General features: G+C 46.6%; 1 protein-coding gene across 1 annotated transcript in view; it reads right to left on the bottom strand.

Annotated features, from left to right (window-relative positions):
• Srd5a1 (steroid 5 alpha-reductase 1) overlaps positions 1 to 16,926 on the bottom strand; it is a 40,743-nt gene that overhangs the window by 22,260 nt on the left and 1,557 nt on the right. Inside the window, exon 2 of the mRNA XM_052159956.1 lies at positions 6,795 to 6,961. Within this exon, the coding sequence (XP_052015916.1) occupies positions 6,795 to 6,961 (167 nt within the window). The remainder of the gene's footprint in view (positions 1 to 6,794; positions 6,962 to 16,926) is intronic.

Here is a 16,926-nt window from a genome sequence, read left to right as displayed (position 1 = left end):
TCCTCCTTCTGGCTCTGTAGTGCACGACCCTGGCTTTCACCCCACTAACCTGCTCCCAGCACCCCAAGTCAGCTTTCCTCTGACACGTGACCACTCATCCCCTTAGCCTCCGTCCCCAGGGGTGACAAACTATGTGTCTCTCACAGGCCCCCACCTAGCACCTCTGAGGCATCTCTCCCTGGGATGTTTCTTGGAGTCCTCGGGAGTGTTCCTGGTTTTAGGAAGTAGTGTGTGAGGCTTTAATAAAGATGCATTCATGTCTGCTTCTGCCTGGCAGTCAGGAAAAGCTCCCGGAAGCGGTCGTCATGGAAAGCATACATATCACATGAGCTATTTTCAACCAGGAAAGGCAAAATGCCGAAACTCTGCTTTGTAACAACAAAGACAACAATAAAAAAATTACTGATATCAAAAGGCAAATCTGATTTTTCTGAGATATTAAAAATGTGAAGGCCAAATGGTGTTGCAACTGTTATCAGTGCTGTGTACACTCAGGAAACTGTGGAATTTGCCAAGCCACAGGACGCCCTCTCATAGTAAACAGACCCTTTGGAACAGGCCCCTGATTTCCTCATTCTGACACTGACACTAGACATATTAAGTTTTTTTCCCCCTAACATATCAAATGCCTCGATAAGTCTTCCTGTAACCTGATGATTAGAGTGGACTCACTAGTTCTTATATTTGGAGTTTGGATATTACATCTACATGATTTGGCTTTTAAATAGAAAGGAAAGCAGAGTTGTGGAATTTTAAAAGCCTTTAAAAAAATGTATCTAAGATGGTTAAAAAGTGATTGTCAGCTTGACAGGATCCTGAAACACGGAAGAGACAAACATCTGAACAAGACTGCACAGGTTAACTGGAGCGAAAAGATGTACCCGTTCCATAGCCCTGGGGTCCTGGATTAAATAAAGGGAGAAAGCCAGCCTAACAACAGAGTTCATCTCCCTTTGCCTCCTGACTGCTGACACAGCATGTACTGGCTGGTTGTGTGTGTCAACTTGACACAGGCTGGAGTTATCACAGAGAAAGGAGCTGCAGTTGGGGAAGTACCTCCATGAGATCCAGCTGTGGGCATTTTCTCAATTAGTGATGGGAGGGGAGTCCCTTGAGGGTGGTGCCATCCCTGGGCTGGTGTTCTTGGGTTCTATAAGAGAGCAAGCTGAGCAAGCCAGGGGAAGCAAGCCAGTAAGAAGCATCCCTCATGGCCTCTGCATCAGCTCCTGCTTCCTGGCCTGTTTGAGTTCCAGTCCTGACTTCCTTTAGTGATGAACAGCAATATGGAAATATAAGCTGAATAAAACCTTTCCTCCACAACTTGCTTCTTGGTCATGATGTTTGTGCAGGAATAGAAACCCTGACTAAGACAAATTGATACCAGCATAGTGGGGTATTCCTGGGACAACCTCACCATGTTTTGAGGACTGTGGAAGGACTTTAGAACTTTGAGCTAGAAGAGCCATTAGGAATGTTCTGTAGGAGCTTGGAAGATAATGTTAAGAACAGTGCAGAAGATGGAGGCCTGGCTTGTGAAATTTCAGAGGGAAAATTTAAGACTCTTATCAGGGTTGTTGCTGTTTTGATTGTGAAGATTCTGTGGTTTTGGTTAGCTAGGGCTGAAGAATCAGCTGTGATTAACAAGATACCAGAACTACTAAAGCAAAACCTTTGCATTACTGGGACTATTGATGCTGGTTAGCTGGAGCTAAGAAATTAGCCATGATTAAGAAGAGACCAGCGTCATTGAGGTGAAATCTTTTGGGAAGAGTTTTCTAAGAGCACAGAGAGGCTGGGTTCCAGAGATAGCCAAGGTTGTACTTTGTGCTGTGGCTGGTGATATGTAAGAGTCACCCAGGTGGTACTGGTTTTGAAGGCATGAAGGGGTCATAAAGAGCAGCTGAGGCTCAGCACTGTGAGAGGCTGTGGAAGGCCATTGGTGAAGGTGCAGCCTCAGTTGCAATTGATGGCCCAGGACTGAAGAGGTCATGCAAAGGAGTTGAGGCTTGGCACCGTGAAGAGAGCCTATGAGAGGCTATTGGTGAAGCCTAGTTACAGAGGAAGACAGCAGTGTTTTGGAGATGCCAGTGCCATGAGGTGACCACCAAGAACAGTAGCAGCAGTGGAATACAGGCAGCTGGAGCCTGGAAGACAGGGTATGTGTTACAAAGGGCAGAGCTGGAGAAGTGACGCAAGCCCTTGGAGGAGCCTGGAAGATCGTGAGTTGGATCCCAGACATTGGACAGTTGGAGTTTGATTTTGCTTTTGATTGTGACTGTGCCCTGATATTTTTCCCTCTTGAAGGAAGAAAGTATTTTAGTGGAGCCCACAGTTAAAGAGACTTTGAATTTTTAAAAGATGTATTTTAAAAGATATTGGACATTTTAAAGGGATGAGCTTTTAATATGTAAAGTCTGTGGAACATTTAAAGTTATTTAGATCTTGGGGATGAATAAGAAAGTAAGGGTTGAAGCTTAATAGTGATGTGTTTGTGTGTCCAGTTGACAAGGGGTCAATTGTACTGGCTGGTTTTGTGTGAACTTGACACAGGCCGGACTTATCACAGAAAAGGGAGCTTCATTTGGGGAAATGCCTCCATGAGATCCAGCTGTGGGGCATTTTTTTTGCAGTTGGTGATCAAGGTGGGAGGGCCCCTTGTGGGTGGTGCCATCCCTGTACTCTATAGAGAGCAGGCTGAGCAAGCCAGGGGAAGCAAGCCAGTAAGAAACACCCCTCCATGGCCTCTGCATCAGCTCCTGCTTCCTGACCTGCTTGAGTTCCAGTCCTGACTTCCTTTAGTGATGAACAGCAACATGGAAGTGTAAGCTGAATAAACCCTTTTTCTCCCCAGTTTGCTTCTTGGTCATGTTTGTGGGAGAAGAGAAATCCTGACTAAGACACAGCATGACCAGTCCCTACCATGCCTTCCCTAGCAGGGATGCACTGTCCTCTCAAATGGTGATGTTTTTTGTTACAGGGAGGAGAACCAACTGAAACTAGAAGGAGGGGTGCAGCATTTTGTAAGAGCAAAATGAAGGTGAGCCTGGCAAGTATTTACAAAGATAGCAACAGTGTGGGCTGGAGAGATGACTCAGCAGGGAAGAGCACTGACTACCTTCCCGAAGGTCCAGAGTTCAATTCCCAGCAACCACATCGTGCTCACAACCATCTGTAAAGGGATCTGATGCCCTCTTTTGGTGTGTCTGGAAACAATATACTCATATAAATAGAATAAATCTTTTTTTTAAAATCCATTATCCTAAACATAAACAAAAAAACCAAAAAGATAGCAATGGTAATGTTGACCTCCAGGCTCCTGGAAGATGGAACCAGCTCACAGTGGGAGTTGCAACTCCATGCTAGAGAAGCTGTAAACGGATGTACTCAGAGCTTACTGGCCCATCCTGGTAGGAGTTCAGAAGTCCAGAATCCCAAGAGAAACACTAGAGGGAACACTGGTCCTATCAGGAACTAGAAGCCATTATGTTACATTGTGGCAACGACTGGCAGCATTCTGCTTATGTCCTGGGAACTGGAATGGGGCTGAATTGTGTTTGGTGGAAGGAATCTTAAGACAAGAGAGTATCCAGGCTGTGGCTTGGCTACTGCTTGCTGCTCAGAACGGAATAACAAGTGTAGCACAGGGATGAAACTGCAGCACTCCGTGGGAGCGCATGCGCTCTGGGAGCCGGGCAGGTCCTTGGAGCTCAGTTCTGAACCTCTCCTCTCCTTCCCTTCCAACTCTAACTAGGGTGGGAAGATCTACCCCGAGTATAGTGGCTCCTTCTGCCGCTAAGGTCCTCAGCTCAGTAAAGAGAAAGCAAGCTGAGCTGTAGCACCCATCTCTCTCTGCTTCCTGACTGTGGATCCAATGTGACCATTGTTCTCCTGCTGCAGTGCCTCCCCTGTCATGATGGGGCTGTACCCTCAAACTGTGAGCCCCAATAAACCCTTCCTTCCTTAAGCTGCTTTTGTTTTATATTTTGTCAAAGTGAGGAGAGTATTAACTGATACATTACCAGAGTTAAAAATGGATCCACTTCTGCCAAACCTAATTGAAATAAATCAGTAAGCAAAGCCAGGAGAGGGGATGCTCGTGTACATGGAGGAACAACAGAGTGTATGTGGAGGGCATGTATGTATACATATAGGAAGAGTTGAGCAGGAGGGAGCAAGCATGCATACACATGTAGAAACAGTAGAACAAGGGGGCATGCACGTATACATGTAGGAACAGTGGAGCAGGGGGCATGCATGTATACATGTAGGAACAGTAGAGCAGGGGTGCATGCATGTATATACATGTAGGAACAGTAGAACATGGGGACATGTATGTATACATACAAGAACAGTAGAACAGTAGAAGCATGTATATACATGTAGGAGTAGCAGAACATGGGGACATGCATGTATACATATAAGAACAGTAGAGCAAGGGGCATGCATGTATATACATGTAGGAACAGTAGAACATGACATGCATGTATACATACAGGAACAGTAGAACAGTAGAAGCATGTATATACATGTAGGAATAGCAGAACATGGGGACATGCATGTATACATGTAGGAACAGTAGAGCAGGGGGCATGCATGTATATACATGTAGGAATAGCAGAACATGGGGACATGCATGTATACTTACAGGAACAGTAGAACAGTAGAAGCATGTATATACGTAGAAAAAATAGAGTGGGGCTGAAGAAGGAGTATGTGTATACACATGTAGGAACTAACACACAGGTTCTGCCAGAACCTTACCCATCCCTACCCAGCAGCCACTGCACCTTCTAGATGTGTCTGTAAGGGGTCTACCTCAGAAATAGTTAAGGCGAACTCGATACCACCACTGCTATCTTTGTAAATACCTGCCACACTCCCCTTCACTTTGCTCTTGCGAGCTTCCCTCTGCCTCAGCCTCCTTGAACACACTGACAGTTTGAGACAGGCTGTGCATTTCTGTGGGAAAGCCCTTCTACCTGCATTGCTCATAACTGCGGCTCAGAGAATCTTCTTCCTCTGTTACTTAAAGCGGCAAATCTTTCAAACTGAGCACATTTATGGCTAGGGGAAGTTTTTCCTTATAATGTTGCTTCTGGCAGCAGCTAGCTGAAGGCTGACTACCTATCTGGCAGCTTCCGGTCTCCTCACAGAGTTATACACTGTATGGAAGCCATAAGGCGAGGGATCTGGCTCACTTCCTGCTGGGTGTGTCACTGCTATTTCCAGGTCCTTCCATTTAATGTTGGGGGAGAGGTCTGTAAACAGCTGACAGCTCAGGTTGCAGACCAGCTGCAAAGGTGCCTCTGGGTGACGTGATATGTCCCAGGTTGCTGTAGATGGTGACTACACCCACAGGCGGAAAGGACGTTATCAGAATGATCCAAACAATTTACACAAAAATGACTCATTTGATTTCTCTGAGACCCAGGCCTAGCTGTGCTCCAACCCAGCCTCTTCAGTGTAGCGCTCATCCTTCAGCAAGGAAGCTTTTTCTTGCAGCAGACGCCATTACAGGAACCTACAGCTCTCACCATGCAGAGAACTGAGGGCACAGCTCCCGATTTGAACCGATACATCCGTAACCCAACCACTACAGTCAAGGTTCAGAGAATATCAAGAAAGGGCGAGAATACAGACGAAGAGCCCGAGGACCGGGGCATCTGCTGTGACATAGCACCTTCAGACACGACAGGGAAGGTGTACCCATGAAATCTCAACGATACGGTTACTCAAACAGAGACCTAACTCGGGGACAACACCGGTTGGCATGCCAATGTGGCTGGGGGAAGTGTCACACGAAGAATAGCAGCAGGTGACCAATAGCTGCTGAGATGGGTAAAAATCAATTTCTCTAGGGATTAGCTCCATGTTAGATCATCCAATCCCAAGTGGTCAGCCCTAAATGCATATACATGTGAAAAACAATACATAACTCGGTTCATTTCTGCTGTGTGTGTGTGTGTGTGTGTGTGTCCATGTGTCACAATAATTAAAAAGGGGTCGTGAGTCTGAGAGGATGTTGGGGAAACATGGAGTCGGAGGATGCAGAGGGGAGTGGTGGAAAGATTATAAATACAATACATAGGTCTGGAGAGATGGCTCAGTGGTTAAGAGCACTGACTACTCTTTCAGAGGTCCTGAGTTCAAATCCCAGCAACCACATGGTAGCTCACAGCCATCTGTAATGGGATCCAATGTCCTCTTCTGGTGTGTCTGAAGACAGTAACAGAGAGTACTCACATACATTTTACACACACACACACACACACATATACACATACATATATATATACATACATATACATATTACAATATACATGCATGAAATTCTCAAAAAATAAAAAAAAATTAGCATTTGAGAGAGCAGCTGAGTGAGAAGTGAGAAGCGGCCCTGGTTATTCTAGATCCCGAGCTCTGGGCCACAGACAGCTGAGTCAGAAGCAGCCACTGCATCGCTGGGCGCCCTTACCCTGCTGCTGTAGCTTGCTGCTGTTTCCAAGTTCTCCAAATCACACCACGTGCTTAAGGACCAAAGGAAGCAAGGTACCTGCCTGGCTTAGGCCTCCTAGCCTGGCCTGAGCAATCAAGGACAGCCTCACCCTTTGGGCTCCCTAAGGAGGAGGAGGAGGAGGAGGAGGAGGAGGAGAAGGAGGAGGAGGAGGAGGAGGAGGAGGAGGAGGAGGAGGAGGAGGAGGAGGAGTCTTGCCAGACTTGTGTTTCCCTCTCTAATGTGGACTTTCTGATGGAAGCCTGTGGGGCAGGAGAAGAAGGGCTGACCTGTGTGCACTCACCTGTCAGGAAACAGGGATGGGTCACCCAGTCTTCAGCATACACTGCAAACTGGCTCAAGTATCGGCTCTGCAAGTAGCCATTGAAGGTGCAGAAGAGGAAGGCCAACACAAAGGTGAACAGCAGGGTGGGCTTCCCTCCCCGGATCAGAACAGGGAAGACCAGCGTCCTTAGGAAACACAAGAAAGAGACAATCTTGAGACTTGAGGGTCTGCCTCTGCACCGTCAGTTCACATGACTTGGCTTCGTCTTGTACAGATGGCACCCGTGCCTCACGCTCCTGTTGATTTACTCTACGCTAAAACCAGGGTGTTTAGATGAAGGGCTAATTATGCTTCAGTCCTGTTCACCAGTCATAGCATTCAGGATTCCAACCAAACAGAACATGAGACAGATACGCTGACTCAGAGAAACCTAGACAAATCCCCGCATCCTAAACCCACCTCCAAAGCAGCCTGACACCCTGGCCTCTGTGAGCACGTGCACATGCCCCACACAGACACCCCCCCCCCACACACACACATCATTTAAAGTCATGGAAATAATTAAAAAAAGATTTTAAAAGAACATATGCCTGTTAAAATGCAGTTTACTGGTGGCCAGAAGGGTATCTTGGTTGGGAAAGTACTTGTCTTATGAACATAAGAATTTGGATTTAATTCCCAGGATTCAAGGTTTGAAAAGAGGAAAGAAAATCTTCTTTAAGAAGATTAAAACACAGAGAAGATTAAATAACAGCCCGACCCCTCTGGGCTCAGGCCACTGAGTTTCTAAGGGATGAACGGCACTCTGGAGTTGGGCAATGCTCTGTGGGTGGCGACCTCTCCAGGCTATTGGAATCACAGACAGCAGGTTTTCTCCAATGTGGTTTTAAGTTCAGTGTTAATTTCTGAACCAGTCACAAGTACTGGCTGGGACTTTTTGAGTGTGAAGTGCTACTCCATCTGTGTGCTCCTCTTGCTTGCTGCATCTGATGTTCCCAATCTGTTGGACTGGGAAGAGCATCGCCCACTGGCTGATCCAGCATGCCACTCTGCCACCACCACCTTTAGCTCTGAGAGTGAGGAATGGCTGCCCTTGCTGCTGTGTGCTGGCACCGTAGTCTGATGGCTTAGAAAGGGTCGCATGCACCGTTCTGAGCTCAGAGCAGACAGACACCGAGTTAGAGCACTCAGACTCCTGGTGAGCTAGCTCTGCGGGGCTTCTGGGAACAGCTTCGCCAGCCGCAGACTTGATAACTATCTCCGTGATTCACCAGCGACTTCAGAGGCAGTGTTCTGCATCAGTGTGCACACATACCACAGTTTAATGTCAAGGTTACTGGAATCTAAAGTCATGTCAACTGCTTAGTCTATTTTCCAGGTGCCCAAAATTCAACATGAAATCTACATTATCACGTAAACTTGCAATGGACATAATTCCCACACTTAGGCTGTGCCTCTGCCAGTTATTTTGTGAGCTGGAATCTACACGTTTTAAAAAATCTCTTGGGGTACTTAGGAGTTGCCATCCAATATTCAATGGTGAACCGGCTGGTTTTGTGTGTTAACTTGACACAGGCTGAAGTTATCACAGAGAGAGCTTCAGTTGGGGGAAATGTCTCCATGAGATCCAGCTGTGGGGCATTTTCTCAATTAGTAATTGAGGGTATGAGGGCCCCTTGTGGGTGGTGCCATCCCTGGGCTGGTAGTTGTGAGTTCTATAAAAAAAACAGGCTGAGCAAGCCAGGGGAAGCAAGTCAGTAAGCAGCACCCCTCCATGGCCTCTGCATCAGCTCCTGCTTCCTGACCTGCTTGAGTTCCAGTCCTGACTTCCTTTGGTGATCAACAGCAATGTAGAAGTGTAGGCTGAATAAACCCTTTTCTCCCCAACTTGCTTCTTGGTCATGATGTTTGTGTAGGAATAGAAACCCTGACTAAGTCGGATGGGAAGAAATGCATCTGCAATGTTATATTGTGGAATGTGAATACCAGGAATGGACCAAACTGAATTTCATGAGCTTTTCAAGTGCACCACTGGAACTGCATATCATAGACTGCTTCCAGTAGTTGTGTTGTTGGCTTGCCTCTAAGAGCCACAGACTGTCTAAGAAAGCCCCCAGTGCCAAGCATGGGAAACTCCCTTCCAGTTGTTGGTCAACGGAGTCCAAGAGGCTCTCCAAAGGGCACAGGCTATTGCCATTCATCACTCTTGGCTACCTCCCAGCCACGACTGCCTGTCCTCCTCCTCTTCCTGTTCCTCCTCCTCCTCCATCTTCAGCACCACAGCAGGTTCCTATTCCCAAGGCGATGGTGCAGTCGCACAGGAGCCAGGCTGGACCTGTTAGCACGACTTCCGGGTCTTGCCCAGGGACCCTGTTATCCACTGCTCTCTTGTTCAACCTTGCATCACCCACAACAACCTGTACCAACCAGGGAGAGTTTGCCAGACTCTTAGCAGCATCAAATGCTGTTTCCACCCTGGTTTACCTCCAGGGCTTGCCGATACAGCTCAAATGACCGTTTAATAAATAAGATGCCTGGGGGGCGGGGGCAAATGGAAACTGCTTATCTTTTCTACTGGGAAAAACTTGACTGTGCTATGTGTCTGGTGATGTGTGCCTCTCCCTCCCCCACAGCCTCCGTCACACATACAAGTCTCTCCTGGCGGTTTTAAAAACCGCACCTGGCAATACAAGGGCTGTGGAGCAGTTTTCCACTTGGCCATGAAGAAACTGAGTCATGGCTTTCGCAGGAAAGTGGATGGAACTGGAGAGCCTTGTGTTACGCAAAACAAGCAAGAGTCAGGGAGACTAATAACTGCATATTCTTTCTCATGGAGGATATGTATATGTGATATATATAAAATTATATATTTTACACAGACATATATGTACATATGACTGTATACAATGTGTGTGTGTGCGTGCATGTGCGCGCGCGTATTACTGAAGTAGGAGAAAGATACTGATGGGGAACATGAAATAAAAAGATTGCAGAACAGATGAGACTTGGAAACAGGAGAGACTGGAAAGAGGAAAGGAATGGGGAGGGGGAGGGGAGGGGTAGAAAGATGATGGAGGGGGGAGGTGGATGGGGGAGGCAAGCAGAGAAGGATGACCAACAAGGTGGTCATGTAACCGCTCATTATTTTGAATGCTAATTTAATTTAAAGTTAACAAAAATTTAATTTTAATTTAAAGCAAATAAAAACAACTAAATGAATGAAGCCACTGATATCAGGACTCTAGTGCCACCAGTCCCCAAGCTAGCAGCCCACGGTGGGCACTTGGCTGAGGCGCTCAGGCTCTCCTCCCTGCTGAAGGGTCTGCTCAGCTTCTGCCACTCTGGAAGTGGCCTCTGCATCTGCAGGGCTGTCTCTGTTCTCACTTGCCTAGGACTAATCCTGGTGTTTCATATCCAAAGGCTTGGACCTGGAACACTGAACGAAATTGTAGGGAGCATTGCCTTTGTTTCTAACCTTGTGTTTTCAGAAGCTCTTCACCAGCATCAAGCCTGGAAGAACACAGACACACACGGACAGGCTCGTATGTACAAAAGGTGAAACAGAACCTCTTGGTACGTATCAAGCCCTTGGATGTGCCGGGGACTGTGTGAGCTTCAGCCAGTAGACTGTTTATCATGAGTGCCAGTGCCACATGGTAAGGCATCAGGAAGAGACAGCTCATGTTATTGGCGGGAAATCCTGTACAGTATAAGCATTTATCCCAAGGAAGGATGGTGTTGGGATAGCCCTGTGAGAGCAGGCCTACTCAGAATGTGCTGTTTGTCAAACGCTATTAAAGAAAAACAAACAAACAAACAAACAAAACAGATAAAGCCAAGTGTGGCAGCCCATGCTTTTAAACTCAGCACTCTGCAGGCAGAGGCAGGAGGATTTCTGTGAGTTCCAGGCCAGCCAGGGCCATACAGTAGGACCCTGTCACTGCCAAACACAAATAACAGTGAAAGCACAGATAATTAAATGTGGAAGGTAATGAGGGAGAACAGGTCTGTCTCGTGTGAACAAGTACTTGCAAAAGGCTTTGCTAGAAGGGCGGCTTGCACAATAGCCACCTTACAAAATAAACAGATGAACAGAGGATCATGTCTATACGACATGATCACAACTAGGCAGAGGCGATGTGAAGGACAAAATGTCTCCCGTAGCCCAGCATTTGAAGGTTGGCTCCCTGTTTGAGGAGACTTAGGAGATATGTCTGGAGGAAGTGTCTCACTGGCGACAGTTATGAGAGCTTAGGGGCGTGCCTCTCAAGGCCACTCTGTTTCCTGCTTTTGATCTGAGGCGAAAGCTCTCAGCCGGTCTGCCACCATGCCTGGGATGGACACTTGTCCCTACTCAGGAGGACTTCCTTCCAAGGGCTTCCTTGCTGGCACGTGTTGTCTCAAAGTGACAGAAAAGTAACAAATGAGAGCTTTGTCTTGGGCAGATATCAACCTTTATTGCTGATCCTCTGAGTCAAGAATTGCTGATTCGAAATGCTTTCTGTGATTCCTCTCCTCGTTTGCCTTTGCAATGCTCAGCCACCTGACCACAACTCTCTTCAATGTGAAAAACCTGTGACTGTGCTGCCATTTTTGTGCCGTCCTCTGCTCCCCTCAAAGGTGTGTGTCTTCAGGCCCTCTCTGCTTCTTACTTATTTCCAAAAGGGGAAATAAGTATATTAGTTTGTCTGGCTTCATTACCCGTAGCTTAGGGTGGTGAAATAGGTGTGCCATTTCCCTTCAACCACCTTCCTGTCTGGGTCAAATCCCTGCCCTCAAACAATAGTAAAAGATCCCTTTGTCTGGTACAAACCTAACTGTCGACCACAAGAGCCATGGGAACCCACAACTCTGCAAACAACACTTTAAGATGCCTCCCACCTGCGCTGACTCGTCACTAGAACCTGAGAAATTCAGTTACTAAATTCTAAGGGATTGTGTGCAGATTTTTTCCCAATGGCCCTACCTAAAATGCAAATAAGTAAGTGTTCAGCCCTAAACTCAGAAGGCACTGAAAGAAGGTGAAAGGGCTGGAGAGATGGTTCAGCGGTTAGAGCACTGACTGCTCTTCTGAAGGTCCTGAGTTCAAATCCCAGCAACCACATGGTGGCTCACGACATTCGGTAACGAGATCTGATGCCCTCTTCTGGAATCTCTGAAGGCAACTACAGTTTATTCACATATAATAAATAAGTAAATCTTTAAAAAAAAAGAAAGAAAGAAGGTGAAATAGTAATTTAAAGAAAGAGACAAAAGCAGGCAGGCAGTCAAGCAAGCAACACTGGGCAGGCTTGTGCCCCCAGCACACAGGAGGAGCCAAAGAGTAAGGGCAGCCTGGGCTTCCCAGTGAGATCCTGTGTCAAAGAACCAAACAAAACATGCTGCTATGGGACTTGCTTTAGCCCGAATGGTTTGTTTGGGTTGATTACTTATTAAGGAAAACAAAAAGCCCAAAGTTGAACCTTGTCCCATTTTGTCAGAAATATAAGTTGGATTCAGTCCTTGTAGTGAATGAATATGTTGACGTCAGTATGTTTCTGATGCACGACTGACAAATATTCTAAAACAAGAATTTCCATGAGTTACACAGGTGCACCTGTTGCGATCGCAGTCCTCTGTCCCTTTTTTTGTTGTTTTGTTTTGTTTTGTTTGGATTTTGTTTTTCGTGTCTCTATATAGCCCTGGCTGTCCTGGAACTCACTCTGTATACCAGGCTGGCCTCGAACTCAGAAATCCACCTGCTTCTGCCTCCCAGACTGCTGGGATTACAGGTGTGCGCCACCACCGCCCCGCTCCTCTGTCATTTGTTTCAGGGTACCTGACATCTGTACTACATCTGTGTGGTGCACACAAGACATGCGTGCAGGCAGATCACTCAGACACATAACATTTTTTAAATGGTAATTAACCCAACTCTCTTTTATTCTATGCTTTAAGCAAATCGGATGAGCAAAGCGTTCTGCAGTTTGTTGGCAAACTGAGAGGTGTGCTCAGATTCTCAGTGTGCTTCTTCTTGCTTGTCTGGCCAGGAAGTGCTCTCAGGATCTGTGAGGGCGTTTAAGATCTCGGTGTGAGCATCTGGAAGCAAATGTGCAGCTGAGAGGACAAGGCAGCATCTACTCCTAAGGGCTTTTCATATATTCTTTTTTTAAAAAAAGAAAACATTTTGGAAGCATTTGTTTATAAAAGCTTCAAAACAAGTAATTGTTAGAATACCAGCCCAAGCTTGGTGGCATTGGCGGGTCTGCACACCTTTAGTCCCGGCACTCAGGTGGCAGAGGCAGGTGGATCTCCGAGTTCAAGGCCAGTCTGGTCTACAAAGTGAGTTCCAGGACAGTCAGGGCTACACAGAGAGAACCCCTGTCTAGAGAAGAAAAAGAAAAGAATGCCAAAACAGGGTAACCACTGCCTTCCCTGTGTCCAACCTCATAGTTGATTCTGGGTTCCTCGCCTGCTACACAGAGATACAGACATGTCATCTAAGCCTCCTAGTGTGTCTGGATTCCAGGGAAGGAGGTGCCACTCTTGCTTCTCCAGGGCTGGGGCACCAGGATGCTAAGATGCATATGTCTCCACCTGTAAGTCAGGGACACTTCAACAGACGTGCCTCCCTCCCCCACTTTCTCAGAATCCTGCTTTTCTTCCTCTTGACAATCTCTCAGCTTTCTGCCACTGGCGAGTCACGGACGACCTGTCTGCAGGCCTGTGTCCTCCAGGTTTCCTCTCTGAGACAGGGAAGGAGGGATTCCCACTCTGCCTTGTGTGCCTTAACTCCCTCAGGGCTTCCGACATCTTCCTCTCTGCTTTTCTGTGTGTTGAAAGGATAGCCCTTCTCAGTGACTTCCTTGCTCCCCGGCAGGAGACCTTTCACTAACAAGCTCAATTTTTACAAATAACGTTTTGTTTTAAAAGGTGCACACAGGCTACTAGTTCCACCACACTATTGATGGTTCTCTCTGTGCAGCCTGGAGAAGACGCAATACTCTCCAGCTCCACTGTTACTGCTGATACACGTGATACTTGTATAATTCATATCCAATAAACAATTTAGGACAGTCAAAATAAAAAGGTGCACACAGTACAGCGTTGTATATAAATCTTTGTTTTCTTGAGACATGGTCCCACTAGGTAGCCCAGGTTGACTTTGAACTTGAGAAGGTTTATCTGAGAGCTCATTTTCCACAGGTGATCTACATAACTGTAAATGGGACTGTAGTGGTTTGAACAGTGAATGAGTCTATAGCCCCCACAGACTCTTGTGTTTGAATGCTTGTCCATAGGAAGTGGTGCTATTAGGAGCTGTGACCTTGTTGGAGGAAGTGTGTCACTATAGGGGCAGGTTTTGAGGTGGTCTCCTATACTCATGCTATGTCCGGTGACACAGTCTCCTTCTGATGCCTGTGGATCAACTCTCGGCCCCTTCTCCAGCACCATGTCTGCCTGCGCCCTGCCATGACAGTAACAGACCAAATCTCTGGAACTGGACGACCGCCTCCACTAAATGTCTCCTTTATTAGGGTTGCCCTGTTCATGGGATGTCTTCACAGCAATGGATACCCTAAGATAGAGAAATGAACTTTCCACCCAGACACCTTTGATCCCAGCACTCAGGAGGTAGAGGCAGGTGGATCTCTTGAGTTTAAGGACTACAGAGTGAGTTCCAGGACAGCTAGAGCTACACAGAGAAATCCTGTCTCAGACAACCAAAAATAAATACATAAATAAATAAAGCAAATTTTCCATATAAGTTGGAAACATTTTTTTTCAGGGTCTCTGGCTTTGAACTCAAGAGTGCTGGATTAAAGGAGTACCTTATCACACCCATATAGGGTGAAAATGTTAAGTTATACTAAATCTTATAATACTCCAATAAAGTCTGAGTGGGATGGACTTACTTCTCCCCATTTTCACACTCATTTCCATCCTCTTTCTTTCTCCTCTCCCGAGGATCAAATTCAATTCTTTATGCAGGTAGGGCGAGGACAATTTAGTAATCCCCAAGTTGAGTGAAATTTCTGAAACACCAATAGCTAAATGCAAATTTAGGTCCTCTGGGCTCGTTAAATTCTATGCAAAGAACTCATTCACAGTGATCAAACAAGTATTTGCAGCAAATGCAGCTCTAGGAGAGAATTTCAACCTTGGTGACTTTTGTCTTCACAAGCTCTGTGTCATTAAGCATTGTATAAACAGGGTACAAGAAAAATCAAACCGAAGGGTTTGGGGTGAGTAGAAAAATGAGAAGAACATAAGACATGCTCTTTCAGTGAGAAGCAGACTGATTTTTGTCTGCTTTGGAGGGTTTAAAAAATTAAGATACAAGGTGGAAAGGGACCATCAAATAGAAGAGATCGCCTTGAGGAGGACGATAGTTATGAGGCTGAGTTTTGAGTAAGAAAACTTAAACAACGATGGGTTATTTTTGTATGAGAAAGAATTCTGTGTGGTAGAATGATTTTTTCCCCCTTGGGTTGAATAGCTGGATTGCCCCAGAATGGGAAGAAAGAAACAAAGTAAAACTAACGATGAATCAGGTTAATGGGGGGGGGGGGAGGCAGAGCAGGCGGCTCATTTGTGAAGCATGTCACGAGAACACGTGTGCTGCATGCATGTTTGGAATACATGTATTCTCACTGCTATATATTAGTGCTGGCACTAATATCACATGCTACGCTTGCAAGAAGCTCTGGGGAAACTGAGACCCCAGTCCGTGAATTGAGAGGTCGATGGTTACAACCGGTCTCAGCCCGTCCCCACTGGTCCTCTCGATTGCTGATCTCTAAGGCACAGTTCCTGGTACAGACCTGAATTTGCCACGGCGCCCCATTCTGACCTCTGTGCCTTCTGTGTGACATGCTTCTGCAAACGCATGGGTTTTAACAAGATCGCATAAGAAACAGCACTTTGGAATGCCAGTGTCTACGAAACAGCGGAAAGAGCCTCACAGTGGGCTCATGAGAACTGCACCTTCTAAGCTGCCCCTGCTTTATGTGCCTGAGTTAAGGGCGCTTGTGAACACGCATCTCCAGTTAGCAGCCCTTGTTCATAGGACCAGATCGGACGGACTTCAGAAGTACTCCATCCAAAGGGGAAAAGGTGACAGCTGTTCAAATAAGAATCGCTTTCACTGAGTACTAATGACAGATAAAGGCAATAAGTAGTCACAGAGGGGCTTGCAGGCATGTGTTCCTGACAAGACTTATCTGTCCCAAGACTCTGCCAGCACTAGAACCTTGAGCAATGGTCACCACAACCTTACACCAAAAATAACTTCTGCAAGGATGTCTGTTTAACCTTAGACTGTTTACCCGATCCCCGCCCCTTATAACTCTTTAAGCCAAGTTATTAGTTTCAAAATACTGTATGTAATCCTTAGGCTGCTTTTGGTAATCGTTTTGGCTATACAATCTAATATGGCACATACATTCTTATTACACTAGTCTGTGAGTCCCCTCCCTTCTCTCAGTGCTGGGATGAGCGCCTCCTCGGAACCCTCTCAGTCTTCCCTCCACATCTTAAGGGATTGGTCTGCCACTGTGCTACTAAGTTCGCAGTCTCAGGACCTGCTTTTGTCCATTGGAGATACACGCAGACACGAATTTTGTTGTTCTTTGGGAGGCACTTCCATGAATTGGAGGGAGTTCAGTGGATATTCAAACAGCAGTATTGTCCCAGCCTTGTATAAAAATAAACCAAGTAATTTGATAACAGCTTTGTTTGGTAGATTATATCTTTTTTGTTGTGTGTGTCTGTGTGTGAGAGGGAGAGATGGAGAGAGAAGAGGGAGGGGAGGGGAAGGAGAGGTGAGAGAGACAGAGGGGAAGGGGAGAGAGGGAGGAGAGGGAAAGGGGGAGGGGAGAGAAGGGGAGAGGGGAGAGGGAGGGAAAGAGAGGGAGGGAGAGGGAGGGAGCGAGAGAGGGAGAGGTGCACGTATTCCATACAGCACGTATGTAGGTCAGAAGACACCCTCTGCTGTCGGTGTATGCCTTCTACCCGTTGTTCACTGCTGTGTATCCACCATCTTCCCTAGCCCCTGAGCTTCAGGGAGTCTCCATTTCCCTACTGGAGTCCTGGTATTGCAGAAGCTTGCGTGGATGCAAACTCAGGCCCTTGGGCTTGAACGGCTACCCACCCATCTCCTCAGCTTCTG

The sequence above is a fragment of the Apodemus sylvaticus genome, chromosome 16 (genome assembly GCF_947179515.1).
Source record: "Apodemus sylvaticus chromosome 16, mApoSyl1.1, whole genome shotgun sequence".
Lineage (NCBI taxonomy): Eukaryota > Metazoa > Chordata > Mammalia > Rodentia > Muridae > Apodemus > Apodemus sylvaticus.
Note: the sequence above shows the minus strand (reverse complement) of the source record. Positions and strands in the feature narration are given on the sequence as shown.